The sequence below is a fragment of the Lycorma delicatula genome, chromosome 1 (genome assembly GCF_047948215.1).
Source record: "Lycorma delicatula isolate Av1 chromosome 1, ASM4794821v1, whole genome shotgun sequence".
Classification (NCBI taxonomy): domain Eukaryota; kingdom Metazoa; phylum Arthropoda; class Insecta; order Hemiptera; family Fulgoridae; genus Lycorma; species Lycorma delicatula.
The window spans coordinates 45,219,363-45,235,044 of NC_134455.1; the positions used below are offsets into that span (position 1 = coordinate 45,219,363).

The 15,682-nt window shown below is 32.2% G+C and overlaps 1 protein-coding gene across 3 annotated transcripts in view; it reads left to right on the top strand.

Annotated features, from left to right (window-relative positions):
* dUTPase (Deoxyuridine triphosphatase) overlaps window positions 1-15,130 on the top strand; it is a 26,806-nt gene extending 11,676 nt beyond the window's left edge. For 2 of the 3 annotated variants that reach the window (XM_075354619.1, XM_075354620.1), the window contains exons 4-5: window positions 13,073-13,231; window positions 14,828-15,130. In XM_075354619.1, the coding sequence (XP_075210734.1) occupies window positions 13,073-13,231; window positions 14,828-14,908 (240 nt within the window). In that variant the 3' untranslated portion in view covers window positions 14,909-15,130. The remainder of the gene's footprint in view (window positions 1-13,072; window positions 13,232-14,827) is intronic. The other variant, XM_075354621.1, reaches the window with a different exon arrangement.
* Window positions 15,131-15,682: the final 552 nt, after the last annotated feature.

A 15,682-nucleotide genomic window follows, 5' to 3' on the forward strand; every position in this document is an offset into this window, starting at 1 on the left:
GAATGAATAATCTACACTTCTGTGCACTAATTTATAAAATACTTAATGTATAGGTAAATGAATAACTGAATGGAAATACAGGTGATGAATTTGTTTGACTAAATATGGATGTTTCACAATTCGAATAGCGTGAAATAAACAAAGAAACAATGCTCATAATTCAGTCAAGAATGATATTTAATAAAACAATGAGTGGACTGTAAATAGATTAGAATACGAATTTATACATGTCATAAAGAGACTCGAGTGAATGAGAATAAGTTACATAAAATAAAACAAATGAGATATAAAATTATTAATAATGCCGTTAGATGGGCGAGTTGTGTACACGGCTGATATTGCGCTACGACTGACGACACAGCAATCTTGCGTGTATACCCCCACTACTAGAGTGATGTATGAGACAAACATACCGGCCACCAAAATATATATTTTTAAATAAAACATAGTATTTATCCAAAATGTTCAATGATAAACAATAAAATCATTGGTCAAATAATAAAAAATGTAAAATAATCACTAAAGATACAGGCACAAAAATAGCACAACTGAACACTTGAAAATAGTTAAACAGAGTAAAATAAAATACACAAATTTATTCAGGGTTATCTAACACTGGTAATTGGCAAAGCTTATTGATCGATCTCTTAAAGACACCTTGATTATTATATAATGTCACAACACCAACAAATTTGTCAGAACCAGGATGAGTCTCTTTGACTACAGCTAACTTCCATCGCAAAGGTGGTAAATTATCTTCTTTGATGACTACGACGTCACCGATCTTGAGGTTGGATTGTTCAGTTGCCCACTTCTGGCGTTGTTGAAGGGAGTTCAGGTAATCAGCTGACCATTTCTGCCATATTTGTTGAGTCATTTGCTGGACTTGTCATCGGTTCAACCTGTTAACAGTTAAGTCAGGATCAGGAATTGCTGTTAAGGGTTCTCTTATAAGGAAATATCCTGGAGTTAGATAGGATATTTCTAGAGGATTGTCTGATAATTTGGTTAAAGGTCTTGAATTGAGACAGGCTTCAATCTGTGCTAATAAGGTAGTAATTTCTTCAAAGGATAAGGAATTATTTCCAGCTACAAACGTTTTCCAAGTTGATGAACATTTTTTGATCCAGAAAAGAACTACACTGGAATCTGTCCATAGGTAAATTTTGTTAAATTCAATGGAAATTGTTTCTATAATTTTTTTTATTAAACGAGAAAGTAGAAGAGCTCCACAGAGCTCCAAACGCAGCAGTGATATTTGCTTTAAAGGTGCCACCTTAGATTTTGCAGTTAACAGTAACCTTTCTTGATTCGTCAATACACCATAGGCTCTTTCGGAGGCATCTAAAAAGCCATGGAGTTGGATATTGATAGATTTTTCATGTGATAAAACCAATCTATCGATCTTTATTTTATTTACTAAAGGAAGCTGACAGTAAATATTCTTCCAATTGTTCTGGTAGTAGATCATCCCAGCCAAGGTTTGCTTGCCAAATGCGTTGCATAAATATTTTACAAACCATAATGGTGGGTGTCAACAATCCTAAAGGATCAAAAATTGATGAAATGATTGCTAAAATGTTTCTTTTCGTAAATTTCTTGTTATTGGATAAATTTTCAATTCTGAATTCACTAACTATTTGAAATTGATCGTTAGACGGTTGGCAAGATAAACCTAAACCCTTTACGGTGTCGCTACAATCAAAATTTAAAGAATGAGGTGTCTCCCGAAATTCTGGTGGAATAGTTTCTAAAAGTTTACTTGAGTTAGTTGACCATTTTCTTAACGGAAAGCCTCCCTACTCCAATAGTGAAGGTCTCTTTGAAGACCTTCAAGCACTTACATCAATGGCTTGATGTAAGTCTTCTGCTCCAGATATACAATCATCAATGTAAAAATTACGCTGAAGAATCTTTGCGGCTTGAGGATACTTGTCAGCTTCTTCAAAGGCAAGTTGCCTTAAACATCTGGTCGCTAAAAATGGCGCTGATACAGTCCCATATGTGACAGTAGTTAATTGATACTCACGCACAGGTTCATTGCTAGATTTTCTCCACAGAATGCGCTGAAGGTTATAGTCACCAGGATCTATCCTTATTTGGCGATACATTTTGCTAATATTGGCTATAAATGCGATTTTGTGTACGAAACCGTAACATGATAGCGCATAAATTTTGTTGAATCGTAGGACCAACTCTCAGTAGGTCATTTAATGAAATACTGTTGCTAGTTTTCAAAGATGTGTCAAAAACCACTCGAGTTTTGGTTGAGGTGCTTAAGGTTTTAAAAACGGCATGATGCGGCAAATAGTAACATGATTCATTTTTGTAAGGTAGTTCGGCTAATTTCATATGACTTTAGGATTCATATTCGTCAGGAAACTTATGATAATCTTTCCTTAATTGATTGTCATGGTTCAGTTTTTTCTCTAAGAAATTTAGTCTTGATTGAGCTGTAGTTTTTGACTCACCGAGAGCCGAAGGATCTTTAATTAACAGTAACTTTACAATAAAGCGGCCAGTTTCATCTCGTACGGTATTTTCAACAAAATGTTTTTTGCAGAGTTTCTCATCTTCTGACCAAGAGGCTGACTTCCTCTATTTGCCAAAATCTCTGCATTTGTTGATCTAGTGATTCTCTTTGTAATGCAAATAAACTGCAATTAGTTGAACTGGACTTATTTGAACCGGGTGAATATTCACCGCCAATGATCCATCCTAATTCGGTATTTTGAAGGACGGGAAAGCATCCTTCAGGAGTAAGTTGCTCCATATGTAGGATTTTCATAAATTCTTTAGCACCTAACAATAGGTCGATTTTTTGTGGTTTGTTAAAAGTTGGGTCAGCAAGATTAAGATTTGGTGGTATATTCCATAGGTTAAAATCAATTTTAGAAGAGGGCAAATTAGTAGTTATTTTTGGTAAAATATTGCAATTAAAATTCATAGCAAAATTAGAATGAAATGATTCTATATGAATAAATACACTATATTTAGATTCTGAGGCAAGGTTGTTAAATGATTGAGTTGGGACTGGGTTTTTAAAACGCTTTAATTTTAATCGCTGCATTAGTTGTACTGTTGCAAAACTAACTTGAGAGCCACTGTCAAGAAGTGTTCGACAAACTTGTAGGTTACCCGACTCGTCTTGAATTTTTACGATAGCAGTAGCAAGTAAGATTTGAGGTTGTTTCTTGTGAAACGCATGATAACTGGTTTTAGGTTGGTATTCGTCTGATTTGTTGCAGACATTTTCTTGATGCGGTATCCGTTTAGTTTTAGGTTGAGCTTTGAAGTGAAGGCTGGTATGGTGCCGGGCTGCTTATTTAAAACATGCAGATGTTGATTTACAATCTTTGTAAGCATGATTGGATCTTAAGCAATTAGTGCATAGATTGTTATGTTTAACTAAACTAAATCATTCATTTGGCCGTAATGACAAATATTTAGGACATTTATAAATTAAATGAGGCTTGCTACAAATTTTACAATCTTAATATGTTGATACATAGGACAATTTAGTGGTTTTATGCTGAGACTTTACATTTTGAATGGTCTTTATCGGTTGTGAAAATGCTTCGCCGGTCAAACAATTATTTACTAATTGTTTGGTTTGACATTTCCTCTCGAGAAATTTAATTACTTTATCCAGGCTAGGAATCGGTTCATCACAAGTTGACTCAAATTTAGTACGAGTGGATTTATCTAGTCTATCAAGAATTAGTTGAGTTAATAATAATTCCTCCAATGAAATAGGTACCTTTAATGCTAGAATAGCATTTCTATTGTTAGTTACATTATTGATAATGTGTCTCAATTCAGCTGATGTGCCTTTGTTAGCTGACGGCATTGTTAATAACATTTTAACATGCTTAGTGACAATTAGTTTTTTATTGTCGTAACGATCACATAGTGTCTTATATGAGTGGTTGAAAGTAACGTCTGTAATTGGAATGTTCTGCATGAGTTCTCTAGCCTCTCCCTCAAGAGAGGAAAGGAGATAATGAAATTTTTTAATGTTACTTAGAGACTTCTTATTTATTATTAAGCCTTCATATGTATCCTTAAAGTGATACCTTTTGGTATAATCACCAGAAAACGATGGTATCTTTATTGCTGGTAAATGAAAATAATCGTTGTGTGATTAGACTACAGTTTCGTTATTGTCATGGATTGTACTCAAATGCGGTTCTTGTTTGACTTGAATTAATAATCCTATGCTTAATATTGTTTCAAAACTGGAAAATAAATTATCATAAAGATCTTCAAAATCGATTCTATAAGATTTATGGTCATCTGTGTCCTCTATTTCTAATTTACTTTGAATACTATTAAAATCCTTTAGAATGTCCGGTAATCTCCGGTATTTTGTATACAGTAACTGGGTATTGGAATGGTTTTTGGAATCGTTTAAAAATCTGTTGATTCTGGTTAAACCACCTTTAATTAGGCCTCTTTGTTTAATAAGTTTGGATGTTTCGTTTGGATTTTATAGTAAAATTAAATTGAGTACAAAATTAAACAGTATGAGGTTAGGATTGTATTCGTAATATCTGAATATGTCAAAGCATATAAATAACATTATAAGGTTAGTAAGCTAGGAAACGAATAAATTAAATAGTAGATAAGGAAAGTTTGACAACATAGGTATGGAATTAATGATAGATTAGGAGACAAAGCGACTTAGCTGCTAAATATTACGTAAACATCATGTACCAGACCAATTAACAGGCGACAGAACTGCTACAGTAGACATACCAAACTGGCGTCGACCTTCTGCAAGTGTACTGCGTTGTATTGTCCTTGTTTAACGTTATAATACACTGAAATATTAATTTTAAACTTCACAATATTAAATGTCCGTATCCGGTTCGGTTGTACCAAAATGTTTGACTAAATATGGATGTTTCACAATTCGAATAGCGTGAAATAAACAAAGAAACAATGCTCATAATTCAGTCAAGAATGATATTTAATAAAACAATGAGTGGACTGCAAATAGATTAGAATACGAATTTATACATGTCATAAAGAAACTTGAGTGAATGAGAATAAGTTACATAAAATAAAACAAATGAGATATAAAATTATTAATAATGCCGTTAGACGGGCGAGTTGTGTACATGGCTGATATTGCGCGACGACTGACAACACAGCAATCTTGCGTGTATACCCCCACTACTAGAGTGATGTATGAGCACAAACAAATTAATTCATGTGTCTGAGCAGAAAGGTGCCACTGCCAGTCCACTACTGACTGATTTCTTTGCTCACAAACAATGTGCAGACCTAGTGAGTTAGCACATTGAATAAACAATACAAAGTTTTGTACGAGGCATGTTTTTAAAGTAAGTACTGTTTTGAAATTAAAAAAAAGTATACTATTCTTAACAATTTTATTTTTACATGAAAGTCTGTACTTTAATCTACTTTTCTACATAATTGCCTCCAGCATTAAGGCACTTGTCATATTGTGCAACCTGCTTTTGAACACCATCGTCGTAGAAGTCTGCCGCCTGACTTAATAACCACTGCGACCCGGTCACTTTGACACTGGTACCCAACGTGAGCACAATTTTCGATAATTTAAGTGTTCAGTCACAATTTCATAAACAACACTTCTTGAAACTTGAAGAAACTTCAGATAATGAAGAAATCGTAAAGTGTCTTTCTCTTCTCAATTTTGTCAATTTTCTGCACCAACGTAAACAACATTGAATATTTCCACAATGGCGTCTGTGGCTTGCCAACAGATCGGATACACAGTGCGCATGTGTGGAATGTCGACCACAGTGTAGCAGCGGCGGAATTTCAAAATGGTACTTATTTTAAAATCATGTCTCATACTAGTATATAACAATTTTACTATGCTACATATTAGTTTAATATAATATTTAGTAGTTAATCAATAGGTTTAAAAAAATAATTTTTGTAAGTAATAAAAAACTAAGTAGTGCATTTGATAATTAGCTTTAATTCTTATAAGTAATATTTGTTTTTTATCTATTTTAATGACGCATTATAATAATATAATGATGCATTTGTAGTAAATTCTATTTTTTAATGTTTATTGTACTATATATTTTATTGCATTACAAAAGTGAATATTCCCAACTTTGTTTTTAAAATTTATAAGAATAGAGAAGATTTTAGTCATTCTATGTGTCTGTTGAGACAACAAATTAGATAATCAAAACTTGTTGGAGCCGTCATAAAAAAATAAAAGGGTGGATAAGAATCAAATAGTTCAGATATTCACACTTTCTGCTATTTCACACTGCTTTCTTACTTTCAAAGCACTTCACACTGCTTTCTTACTTTCTGCTATTTTCCTAGAGAAGCAGACAAAGAAATATTATTTATTTCTTCTGTTCTATTAAGAAACAGTGGTCATTTGTAAGAAATTGTAATTTTTTTTTTTTACTGTTGGATAAAATTAACAAAATAATAAAATGAGATAGCTTGTTTTGCCAAAAAAAATTGGACTTCAATTATCACACAAATTAACTGCATATAAGCTAATATGAAAATCTACAATTAAACAAAGCCTGAAAACAAAAGAACATAAATCACCTTTTGTTACAATCATATACTTAAAAAATTAAATGAAACTACGAAATAAACTTAAATTAATTCTATACAGAATTTTAACAAGGAATATCAGCTGAATCAACATATCAGTTAAAATAATACATGACAAATACATAAATATACATTTTTCAAATAAATATTTTGAAAATCTTTTGTATTGAGTAAGAATCTAAAAAACAGTTTAAAGAACTAAATTCATTGTTATTCAAACTACAAGAAGGAATACAAAAGCAATAAAATATTACTAGAACAAATCACAAAATTAATTAAAAAGAAGTCCAAAATCATATCTTCACTTCAGAAGTTATTTTCTTTAGAATAATTAAAAAAAATAATAAGAATCCAGTTCATGAATAAATAAGAATTAACATCTGCGATTAACAAATTACATTAAATTAAATGAAAGAGTTAATTACAATATAAACAAATTGTAATAAATAATCATATAAATAGAGTTTATTTAGTAAGTGAACTTTCTTGAAAATACATAAGTTTCTTAGCCATTCTCAGGTTAATTACATTCATTTTCTAATTTGTAAAAAATAATATAATATAATAGTTGATTGAGCAAAACAATATTTAACATTTATTAACAGCAATGATCTAACGCATTAGAATCATGTAAAATAAAAGATAAGTAAACTGTCTCGATAAAATTGTTATTTTCCAAATGAAAACAATAAGTAACTATCTAGTGCTAGTTGTATCATTTTGGTATATTACCCTATATCCTACATCCCTAACAATTTGTTTTACATATTCCAAACGTGGCCTGCCTACACAATTTTTTCCTTCTACCTGTCCCTCCAATATTAAAGCGACTATTCCAGGATGCCTTAATATGTGGCCTATAAGTCTGTCTCTTCTTTTAACTATATTTTTTCAAGTGCTTCTTTCTTCATCAATTTGCCGCAACACCTCTTCATTTGTCACTTTATCCACCCAACTGATTTTTAACAGTTTCCTATAGCACCACATTTCAAAAGCTTCTAATCTTTTCTTATCAGGTACTCCAATCATCCAAGTTTCACTTCCATATTCAACTACGTTCCAAACATATACTTTCAAAAATCTTTTCCTGACATTTAAATTAATTTTTTATGTAAACAAATTATATTTCTGACTAATGGCTCGTTTCGCCTGTGCTTTTTGACATTTTATATCGCTCTTGCTTCATCCATCTTTATAATTCTACTTCCCAAATAACAAAATTTTTCTACTTCCATAATCTTTTCTCTTCCTATTTTTACATTCAGTTGTCCATCTTCGTTATTTCTACTACATTTCATTACTTTTATTTTGATCTTGCTTATTTTCATGCGGTAGTTCTTGTGTAGGACTTCATCCATGGTGTTCATTGTTCCTTCTAAATCTTTTTTACTCTCAGCTAGAATTACTATATCAGCAAATCATAGCGTCTTTGTCTTTTCACCTTGTACTGTTACTCCAGATCTAAATTGTTCTTTAACATCACTAACTGCTAGTTCTATGTAAAGATTAAAAAGTAACGGGGTAGGGAACATCGTTGTCAGACTCCCTTTCTTATTATGGCTTCTTTCTTATGTTCTTCAATTATTACTGTTGCTGTTTGGTTTCTGTAAATGTTAGCAGTTGTTCTTCTATCTTTGTATTTGATCCCTAATTTTTTTAAAATGCTGAACATTTTATTCCATCTATGTTAGAGGTTGAATAAAGGTTGAATACCTTTTGTAGGTCTATAAATGCCAAGTATGTTGGTTTGTTTTTCTTTAATTTTCCTTCTACTATTAATCTAGCCCTAAAATTGCTTCCCTTGTCCCTATACTTTTCCTGAAACCAAATTGGTCTTCTCCTAAAACTTCTTCCACTCTCCTCTTAATTTTTCTGAACAGAATTCTAGTTAAGATATTTGATGCATGGCTAGCTAGTTAAGCTAATTGTTCTATATTCTTCACATTTATCTGTTCCTGCTTTCTTTGGTATCATGATTATAACACTTTTTGAAGTCTGATGTAACTTTCCCTTTTTCATAAATATTAAAGACCAGTTTGTGTAATCTATCAATCGCTTCCTCACCTGCACTTCACAGTAATTCTACAGGCATTCCGCCTATTCCAGTAGCCTTTCTGCCATTGAAATCTCTCTTAAATTCAGATCTCAGTATTGTTTCTCCCCTTTCATCCTCTTCCTCTGTAACACCATTTTCTAATTCATTTCCTCCATATAACTTCAATATATTCCACCCGCCTATCGACTTTGTCTTGCATATTATAAACTGGTCTACTATCTTTGTTTAACACATTATTAGATTTTAATTTATGTACCCCAAAATTTTTCTTTATTTTCCTGTACACTCCGTCTATTTTGCCAATGTTCATTTCTCTTTACACTTCTAAACACTTTTCTTTAATCCACTCTTCTTTTGCTAGTTTACACTTCCTGTTTATAGTATTTCTTAATTGTCAATAGTTCCTTTTACTTTTTTCATCACTAGCATTCTTATATTTTCTACGTTCATCCATCAGCTGCAATATATCGTCTGAAACCCAAGCTTTTCTACCAGTTCTCTTTATTCCGCCTAAGTTTGCTTCTGCTGATTTAAGAATTTCCTTTTTAACATTCTCCCATTCTTCTTCTACATTTTCTACCTTATCTTTTTTACTCAGACCTCTTGCAATGTCCTCCTCAAAAATCTTCTTTACCTCCTCTTCCTCAAGCTTCTCTAAATTCCACAGATTCATCTGACACCTTTTCTTCAGGTTTTTAAACCCCAATCTACATTTCTTTATCAGTACATTATGTTTGCTATCAGTGTCTACTCCAGGGTAAGCTTTGCAGTTGATTTCTAAATCTTTACTTAACCATGATATAATTATTTGATATCTTGCAGTATCACTTAGCTTTTTCCATGTATATATTCTTCTGTTATGATTTTTAAACTGGGTGTTTGCAATTACTAAATTATACTTTATGTAAAACTCTATAAGTCGGTCCCCTCTTTCACTCCTTTTGCCTAGCGCGTATTCAACCACTATACTTCCTTCCTTGCCTTTTCCAATGCTTGCATATTATTAAATTTTCATCCCCTTTTACGTGTTTAATTGCTTCATCAATTTCTTCGTATATACACTCTAACTCATCATCATCCTGGGTGCTTGTAGACATATAGATGTTAACAATCGTCAGTTTAGGTTTTGATTTTATCCTTATTACAGTGATTCTGTCGCTATGCATTTTGAAATATTCTACTCTCTTCCCTATCTTCTTGTTCATTACGAAACTTACTCCTGCCTGCCCATTATTTAAAGTTGAATTAATTATTCTAAAATCACCTGACCAAAAGTTGTTTTCCTCTTCCCACTGAACCTCGGTAATTCCTACTACATCTACATTTATCTTATCCACTTCCCTCTTTAAATTTTCTAACCTACCAACCTTTTTTAGACTTCCAACATTCCACGCTCCAACTTGTAGAACGTTATTTTTTAATTTTATGGTGACCCCTTCCGTAGTAGTCCCCACCCAGAGATCTTAATGGGGGACTACTGTTGAGTGATGTTGATATGGCTGTTTTTAAGTTGTCCTGACCTATGTCTTAACAACTACTGAAAGAGCTGCTGCCCTCTTTCAGGAATCATTCCTTAGTCTGGCTCTCAACAGATACCTCACCATCGGCAAGGTTTCATGATTCATAGAAGGAGAAGTGTAAATGTTAAATTAATAATTCCTTTAATTTATGCAAATTGATACATCCTTATGATTACATTTTTTAGATAATTTAATTTTTCCATGTTTTGTGGCCAATTAAATTGTCAATTTAAAATTAGTAATGGTATATTAAACCAGTACTGTATTCTTAAATTTGTTATAGTTTTGATAAAATTTTAAAAGGGTCATTCCATGTCAAGTGGAACAGGGGGCGTTCCCAGTCAACCATCTCCAAACTTCATCAAATTTTGTGTGGACATTCGCTGTGGTCTTGAATACAGTTTACCAAGTTGTAGCTCTATATCTGCTATTACTGATGTTCTGTGATCTCTTGAAAAAAGGGTACTTACTAGTAGTTCACACATACATGCAAAAAAATTCTAACTTGATTTATAATTTTGAAGGCAATAATAAAGCTGTAGGTTTGGGTTTTAATACTTTTGGTTAACATGTTATGCTGAATTCAAATATGTTATTCAAAAGTTTCTTTTAGCGCTTGGTTTTGAGATATAGCAGCTGAAATTCAGCTAAAAAGTTGTTGCAACATTTTGTAAGTCAGAGTTTGAGCTAATATAATTCCTTATCTAATATTTTATTCTGAACAAGATTTTGTAACCTGAAAAAGGGCATAATTGTGTATAACTTTATGGCTTATGTCAGGAGGTATTCATCATCAAATTTGGTCAAAAAATGTATAGCTTGATTTTTGACTTGAAAGCTTTTTTCTCAGGTGTACCTTCTTAGATTTTGTTTATTTTATAATAATTAGGAAGAGCAACTTTTAAATTACAAAATCCATGCAGTTTGTTTTTTGATCCATAGTTTATAAGTGACAGAAAAAATAGTTGAAAGGTAATGAATATTCCATACAGGGAGCAATTTTCCCCTAATGTTTATGAATTAAATGAATATTCTATAGTAGAAAGTAATTTTTTAATAAGTAATATCATCCGTTTTGCCACCTGTTAATACAAAGTTGTTAACTGTATTAGCTGTATCTTGCCTCCTATTGAATGCAGAGGAGACAGTTTCAACTAATTATATCTGTTAATTTCTTAAAATATTTATTACACATGCACAAAGATACTAAAATCATAAACAAAATGAAATATAGTCATAGCAGTAATAACGGAGTGCAATAAAGTATTATAATTTTATAGAACACAATAGCTTCAAAATAAAATAAAAATATCTAAAGTAGTCAGAAACATTTTATCACAATAGTTTTAATTCTACTTCAGCTTTTAAATTGTTTCTTAATCATAGACTGGATGTATTCTGGATACATATATTGTCGTCCTGATGACATTGTTGATATTGCTTCAAGAGTAGCAAAAATGTGCTGCTCTGGAATCTAGCAAGTGTCCTTTCTAGGGAGCCAATGATAAGAATGAGCTGCACCATGAGGGTGCATGAACCAATGGGGACATCATGTTCTTCAAAAGATATATCACATATATTTCCAAGTATTGTCATACATGCAAGCCACATACTGGCCTGGTTGCAAGCTGGTAAGTGATTACCTTGAGTAGGTTTATCAGTTTCATAAAAATCAACTTCAACTCCTGAAGTATCATTTGAGACTCTGCTAACTTTGATTTTAGCTTTGCTAAATGGAACTGGTGGTTCTTCTTGTTCCAGCAATTGTGTGACCACTGCTAAACCAACCTTACCGTTCAGGTCGGATTCTTTCAATTTATCTTGGAATAAAAAAGAAAACTGATTCCTGGTATACTTTCTTTAAAAAATTCAAATAAGTCTCTTGGTGTCAGTTTCTGGTTTTCTATAGGTTGCTGAAGTCTGGCACATGCTGCTAATTGTTTTGTAGTACCTCTAATTCCATCACAAGGTGATTTTCTGTTGCTGGTACCAAAGAAGTTCCATTCAGATGTTATTCCAAAGTTTTCTTCATGGTGGCACAGATTGATAAAGGTCTTGAAATTCTTTTATTGAGCAGCTGAACTATCACTGAAGTAGAATATGTGCTTTATTTCAGTCACTGTCTTCAAGTATTTGATCAGTTCATTCAAAAATATATTAACAGCAATGATATAATGGCGCAGACAGACACTGACTATGCAAATGCTAAGATTATGAAGCTCATTTTTGTTGTAATAAACCATGAACGGATACAGTGTAGCTTGGGTGTTTTCCCAATAGAATCCCTGTACAGCATCATGCACTACAAACGATTAGTTCTCAGCAAAATTCATCAGGCTAATGGTGTGATTATCATTTAAATTTTCCTTCAGTTATTTTAAATATGAACTTTGATGTTTTGAAACAAAATGGTGGCTAGTCAGGCAAAAAACCTTGAAGTAAAGCTCTTCAATAAAATTTTCCATATTCACCTGTTGTGTCTCTAATATATGTCTGTCTGTATGAATCCATTGCTTGTATTCTATTGGTACCTCCAAGTCATAATCTTTAATCTCATTTAATAAATAGGACTCCAATCCAGTTTTTCCAGGATACTGTTCACAATGTTATAGCATGCAATCCTCAAGATTCTAAGCTGCAGACAGTTTTCTCAATCAATACCTTGTGGTCATCCTTGATGGATATTGCAGCTTTCATGAGCTTAACATTTTGGTGAATGGCGCAAACACAAACTAATTGTGTGCCAGCAGCACCAACTTTAATGCACCACTTTGGTCTAAGTTCAAAAAATGTTGAGAAACCAATTTCATGGGCATAATGTGTGCATCTCTTAAAGTGCACAGAAGTAGATGTTTCTGCATGTGGACTTTTTCACCATTGATTCTAACTAAAACAATCTTTCTTTCCTCAACAGATTCGGGAAAATTTGAAGACCTGTTGTCTAACATCATCCATCATTTCCTCCTTTTTTTCTGGTGTTGCCAAAATACCAACTTCAGATTTGAACTTCTTGGCCTGCTTCATCATTCAGATTGAAACCTGGAATTCATCAGCTGTTTTCTCAATACTTCAGGTACTGGGTGGGTGCCAATGTCAAAATCTGAATTTGTGGGTGAGCTGAGATCAAAAGTTTGGCTTTGAGCTTTTCAATCAGGATATCCAAATCTTTAATCCTTGACACTGCTTACTCTTTAATGTTTGCATTACATCAGTAACACTCAAAAACCAGCAGCAGCTGCTCTGTAGTAACAATAGCATCTTGTACTCTTCTTACCTTCTGCTTCAGGTAGCCTTTTGAATCCTGTTTGCTGACATATTTAAGCTTCAGATGAGAGTCACATGCAAAAGATTAATTAGGTTTGAAAAGCTTTCTTATCTACTATAATATACGGGTCAAAAACAAAATGCATGGATTATGTTGTTTAAAAACTGCCCTTTCCCCCTATTATAAAACTAACAAAATCTTAGAAGGTATACACCTGAGACATAAACCTTCGCAGTGGTCGAAAAATCATGATAAAAAATTTAGAACCAAATTTGGTGATGGATTTTTCCTGACATAAGATTCCAATTGCTTTGAAACTGCAGGATTCTACACATAATTATTCCATTTTTCAAATTATTAGTCTCATTCCGATTAAAGGATTAGAGAAGGAAATATATAAGCTCAAACTTTGAATTCCAAAATTTTGTGACAAATTTTTTAATTGTTAGTCAAAGATAACAATTTTTACATGTGCCCACAACTATAAGTAAGTACCCCTTTTTCAAGATGCCACAAAAAATCAGCCATAGCCGATAAAGAGCTGCAATTTGGTAAAATGGCATTTCAGACCATTGGGAACCTCCATAAAAAGTTTGATGATATTTGGAGATGGTCAACTGGGGATGATTTTCAAAACTACACCACTTGACATGGAATGACCCAAAACTTTGCTGTAAATTAACATGATGCAAAGAGTATTCAATTTTTATAGCAATTGCTTGTGATCAGAAGATGTGAAAATTTGTATAAAAGAAGTGAAGAAAAAGACATTAAAACTTCAAGATTTTTTGCTTAATGTTATAAAATTTAAAATTTCCTTTTACAAAAATGTCATTAAATTATTTGGGGCATCTATGATAAAATGTTCCTTGTCATACAAATACTGATTCCAGGAAATTGCAAAAACAATCTAATTAAAACAGACTTTTAGTTTATTCCAGTTTTGATAGTTATTTTCTTCTCGCTGTCTTCCTTCTAGCAGCTGTGAAAATACATTAGCATTTTGAGTTTTGCCTTGTACGCACTAGGTGAAAAAATTGGATCAGCCAGTTTTAAAATTTTGCTTTATTACTGACATTACAGTGCTTGTATTATATTTGTGTTCTCAACATCCTTTGGTAAAAGCTTTTTGCATTTACACAAGGCACCTCATGAAGCAAATAACCATCCAAAGAGAAATCTGAAGATTGGACCAATAATATTTTTAGATTCATTAATTTGTAAAACCTTTCTGTAGTGTAGCAAATTGTATTTAACTTTTATGGTACTGTTGCACTGATTGTTTCATGCTATGTGGATGGATCATGGATCCATATCATAGTTATCTTAAAAGTTTAAAAAAGTTAATAGTATTTACTGAGAGAATATGTTCTAACTTTTTAAGTTTTTTGTACATTCTTTCAGGAACTGGGAGATACTGAGAGAGGTAAGGGAGGCTTTGGATCGACAGGATACAATGAAAAAGTAATACCAAAGAGTGAATAATATACTTTTTATTGAATATTTGAAGGTAATATTAAATGCAACGTTTTGAAGTAGGAAGTTTGTTTGTAATATACAAGTGTAATTTCTGTAAAGCATTTAAAATCTTGGTATATTATATATTTGATGTTCCTTATTAGATTTATTTTTATTATCAGTATTGTATGCATGAATCTTTTGTATGTATAATATTTCAAGATAAATAAAAGTTTGCTAAATTTTTTAGCTTTTTGTAATTGTTGTAATTATCCAACCAGGGTGAAACCATCATATGTCATTCTCTATGATCTATGGGAATTGATACATTAAATATAGTTCTCGCCATTGCCATTAATCCTTTTCTCACATCCTTTTACTTTCTGAAATACATCTGTAACTATTACAGTATAACAGGATGATACATATTTTAGATTACTTTATTTTTTTAAACCTTTTAAAGTTTGTTGCACTTACAGAAGGATGTTATTTCTTTACACTGAAAGTTTTTTCACAAAGGAAACATTTGTTTTTAACACTTTTTCCAGTCAATATATTAGGCTCCAAAGATAGCTGTATGGATTTCCTTTTATTATGTTAAAACTATTCTTTAATCAAATGCTTTGATTTACATGCCTTTTCTTGCTTTCAGTTATACTATGATTTGGTAGAAAAAAGTTTTATGAACAGAGGTTGATTTTCAAAAGATTGTTTTAGGCAGTTCTAGTTAAGTGAAAAGGAAAAAGCATTATGTTTTTCTTGATAAACTCCATAAATCAAAGTATGATCTATTTCATGATC